This window comes from Neopelma chrysocephalum, unplaced genomic scaffold, assembly GCF_003984885.1.
Source record: "Neopelma chrysocephalum unplaced genomic scaffold, ASM398488v2 Primary Assembly neopelma1_97102, whole genome shotgun sequence".
NCBI lineage: Eukaryota > Metazoa > Chordata > Aves > Passeriformes > Pipridae > Neopelma > Neopelma chrysocephalum.
Window position 1 is genome coordinate 6,646,805 of NW_020925744.1, and position 3,881 is coordinate 6,650,685.

The 3,881-nt window shown below is 33.8% G+C and overlaps 1 protein-coding gene across 1 annotated transcript in view; it reads left to right on the plus strand.

Moving 5' to 3' along the window:
- DEPDC1B (DEP domain containing 1B) overlaps positions 1 to 3,459 on the plus strand; it is an 18,596-nt gene extending 15,137 nt beyond the window's left edge. The window contains exons 8-11 of the mRNA XM_027671534.1: positions 113 to 279; positions 1,695 to 1,871; positions 2,532 to 2,717; positions 3,034 to 3,459. Coding sequence (XP_027527335.1) covers positions 113 to 279; positions 1,695 to 1,871; positions 2,532 to 2,717; positions 3,034 to 3,195 — 692 coding nt within the window. The 3' untranslated portion in view covers positions 3,196 to 3,459. The remainder of the gene's footprint in view (positions 1 to 112; positions 280 to 1,694; positions 1,872 to 2,531; positions 2,718 to 3,033) is intronic.
- Positions 3,460 to 3,881: the final 422 nt, after the last annotated feature.

The following is a 3,881-nucleotide window of genomic DNA, read 5'->3' on the forward strand; positions in this document are numbered from 1 at the left end:
TGAATGAGTAAGAAAGGGATTTGGGGAGTTTGATATAGAAATATTGTGTTAAATGTTATGGAAATACTTAACTGAGAAATGTTGCCCTACCTCCTGATCTTGTATAATCCAGGACTGCTGCAAAAACACAGCAAGGCTGTAGAAGCTCTTCAGATATCTTGTCTCCTGCTGCCACCAGAAAATCGAAAAAGACTACAGCTGTTGGTGAGAATGATGGCAAGAATTAGCCTCAACAAGGATTTGCCACCTCTTTCTGAGTCAGTGAGGACCAGAACTTTGGTACGTATAAATGTGAGGCAAAAGGTCGAGGACAAGGCTTTTGGAGTAGCACAGGTTGAAGATTTGTACTGGAGAGTGTATACATAATACAGTTTGCTTGTTTGAAGAGTGGTTTGTCTGTCTATTCTAGCTATGTGGAAAGCTAATCTGAATTTGAATAAACTGGAATTTCATGGTAATTTGTGAGCAAACAAAGAACTTGCTTAGAATTTTAGAGGTTTCCTTATCTTTCAAAGTTAAATCCCCACTGATTTCTCTATTCAGTAGAAAAACCCAAACAAACAAAACACCTCAAACAAACAAACAAACAAAAAACTGCAGAGAAGGTCTCTGGTCTTCTTTATCATTGCAGTGTGAATGAAAAAGACTTCTTGTTTCAGTCAAGGTTAGAAATACGTAGCTGAATATTTTGATTTACCTGTTTTCAGCCATATAAAAAAATCCTACCAGTTCATTTCAATAGTAATTTTTTCCACCACAAAAGTCTCTGAAAAGAATTTTAGTCAGATTTTGACAAAGCTCTATTTTTTGCTAATGCTTTTTCTTAACAATTCCAACTGGCTAAGAACATGTATTTGTTTTGGTTAATTTTAAAGTCTTTGAAAATTAAGTGCAATGGAAAACTAAGCTGTAGAACCATTCTGTAAAAATTCTGTAGTAATGTGCGCAAATCTAAATTTGTTCCACAGCAATTAAGATTTTAATTAACTATGAATAACACTTGATTAAAATAATTATTTTTTTGACTGCTAAGGTTATAATTTAATTAACTGTAAATGGTCTTTTATTGAAATAGTTATGTTATAATCTGAATGTTATTTTTAGAAGTGAATCCTTAAAGTCCAAGTATTTTGTACTAGGTTTTAATTCCACTGCGTAGTCTATGGTACATGACAGAAATCCTTATTACCTTCTGTGCTTTTAACATTAGAAATGAGCGGTGCACAGACATAATGCTTGAGCACCAGACTACATGAAGTGAACTGGACCTGAAATGTGGTTTGATGATTTCAAAATAGTGATATTCAGTTTTTCCTCTCATACTTAACTTCTATGAAAGTTCTGTGTTATATTAAAAAAATCTCTAAATACTTATTCTCTGTTTAACTGTAAATAGCCATGTGAAGTGGCTATTTGACCAAGTCTTGAGAATAAAATGAAATTTTTCCATTCTAAGTCTAAAGTCAGGATTGGATTATCCAAACGAGGCAGGAGTAATCTTCAATCTACCACTCACATAATGTCACTGTACATAGCAAGTTGTTTTTTTAATATACTAGTATGTTGGAAGTACAGTAAGTATTGTGATATCAAAATATTTACTCTACAAGGTCACTTTTTAAATGCAGCCTGATTACCTACTCCTCAGTCCCAAACAGAAAAATACGTGATAATGATGTTGCTTTTTTTCTCAGGTGGTTCAGGTGTTTTCCCGTTGTATTCTCTGCTCAAATGATGAAATAGATTTGGATGAACTGCTTGCTGCCAAACTAGTATCTTTTCTCATGGATAATTATCAAGAGATCTTAAGTGTTCCTTCTGCTTTAAAATCTTCTGTAGAGGATCACATTGTACATCTCCAGAGAGTCCAAGTAAGTATCTAGTGAAAAAACCTCTTTTGTCTCTGTGTTTCTAAGTCAAATTTATCCTTTGTTCTCTGAAGTTCAACAGTTGTTAAAACACTTTGTTCTGTCTCTGTTAACTTATGAAGAGCTAAATAATTTTGACTACTGATATTCAACCTTAACTATGTGTTCACATGCAACTAAGCAAATCTTGAATGGTTTAGAGATAAGAACTTAAAAATATGTTTTCCTGTTAATCAGCACTATCTTTTCCATGGAATGGGTAAACTATCTGATAGTGAGGAAAACTGTGAATTATAAAGTGCTTCCATTAATGTTGTAACCTTTTTTTTTTTTTAGAGCCATCCTTACTTGATCTTTTTTTTGTACCTCTTGTTTCCTGATACCATATTTGTTTTGTTCAAAGCTGGCTTTTAGTTCCTCTATCTTTATTTTCTACTGAAAAAGTAACTTTAAACTTATTTCAAGAGTTGAACAGGCTTCCTTTGTGTCATATTTTTTTACTTACTTGAACTCACTTGATTAGTACAAGAGATAGAAAGTACAATTTAGGATCTGTATGCCATATCTTCTCTATTTAATGTTTCTGGGTGGTCAATTAATTAAGCCAGTTTTTGCAAATTGTTTGCAGAAAACATAGCAGTCTTTTTTTTACTATTTCTTCAGATTAAATGTGCTAGAGCTGATACTGATGCAACATTTCCTCCTCCACCATTTTGTCGCCAAATCAGTACAGATGAATTTGAATACCAAAGGGCAACTGGCTCTCAAGAACCACTGGCAGCTTTGTTGGATGAAATTGTAATGAATAAAGAAATATCTGTGAAAGATAAAAAGAAGAAGCTCAAGCAAGTAAGTAAAAATTGCTCTACAGTCTCTAATTTAAACTTAAAAAGTTTTATCAAGTCTTAGACACGTATTCCTGTACAGAAATACTGAAATTCAAAATGGTGTGTATGCTTGGGGTATCGACTTCATATCATTAGAACTGGAATACTGTGGTGAATCAACCCATATTAGAAAATTAGATATTAGATATTTTCTGTATATAGAGATATAGAAAGTCCATTAGAGAAATAATTTTCCTGCACCAGAAGTGGAGGTTGCACTTTAGTAGTTTATTTTACAAGTTGGTCAAATTCTAATTTGAATTAATGTACTTTTCTAGTTTCAGAAATCTTACCCTGAAGTGTATAGAGTACGATTTCCTACACCTGAAACTGAAGCAGTGCTATTTCCTGAAAAAACTAAACAGAAACCACCAATCCTGACATGGGCCTTAAAAAAGCCTTTTCAACCATTTCACAGAACCAGAAGCTTTCGGATGTAAATGGTTTGAAATATATCGATGAACTGAGACAGAATATTTTATCAATGGATCCTATGCAGAAGAAGCTGGAGCATCATGTAGCTACTCAAAAAACTACTGGGGATACTGCTGAGATGGTAGAAAATGTTGAAAGAAGAAGAGAGTATTGAGGTGGTAGAAATATGAGACATTTTATTGGAACGGGCTGCCCAGGGAGGTAGTGGATTCACTGTCCCTGAAGTTTTTTAAGATGAGACTGGATGTGGCACTTAGTGCCATGGTCTAATAACCATGGTGGTGTTGGATCAAGGGTTGGACTTGTTGATCTCTGAGGTCTTTTCCAATGTGGTTGATTCTATGATTTTATTATTATCAGTATTTTTATAAGTTATTCGTTTTTAAATGTCTGTATTTTAAAACAAGGAAACAAACAAAAACCAGCAGCAACAAAAACAAACAAAAAAAAACCAAACAAAAAACCCACAACACACTTAAGGGGATTATTCTATATGGGTGATAATGTACTCTTGCTGTGGCTTGATTTGCCCATCATTTCAAGGTCTAAATGTATTTGTGTGCAATGTATTGTTGGTAACTACTCAATGGATTGTTTTTTTTACCTGAAAATGAGTCTCTTGCATAAACCAGGCCGTGTTTGTGCACATATAGCTTGAGGAATTAACTTGCTGTACACGCTTGAGTAAATA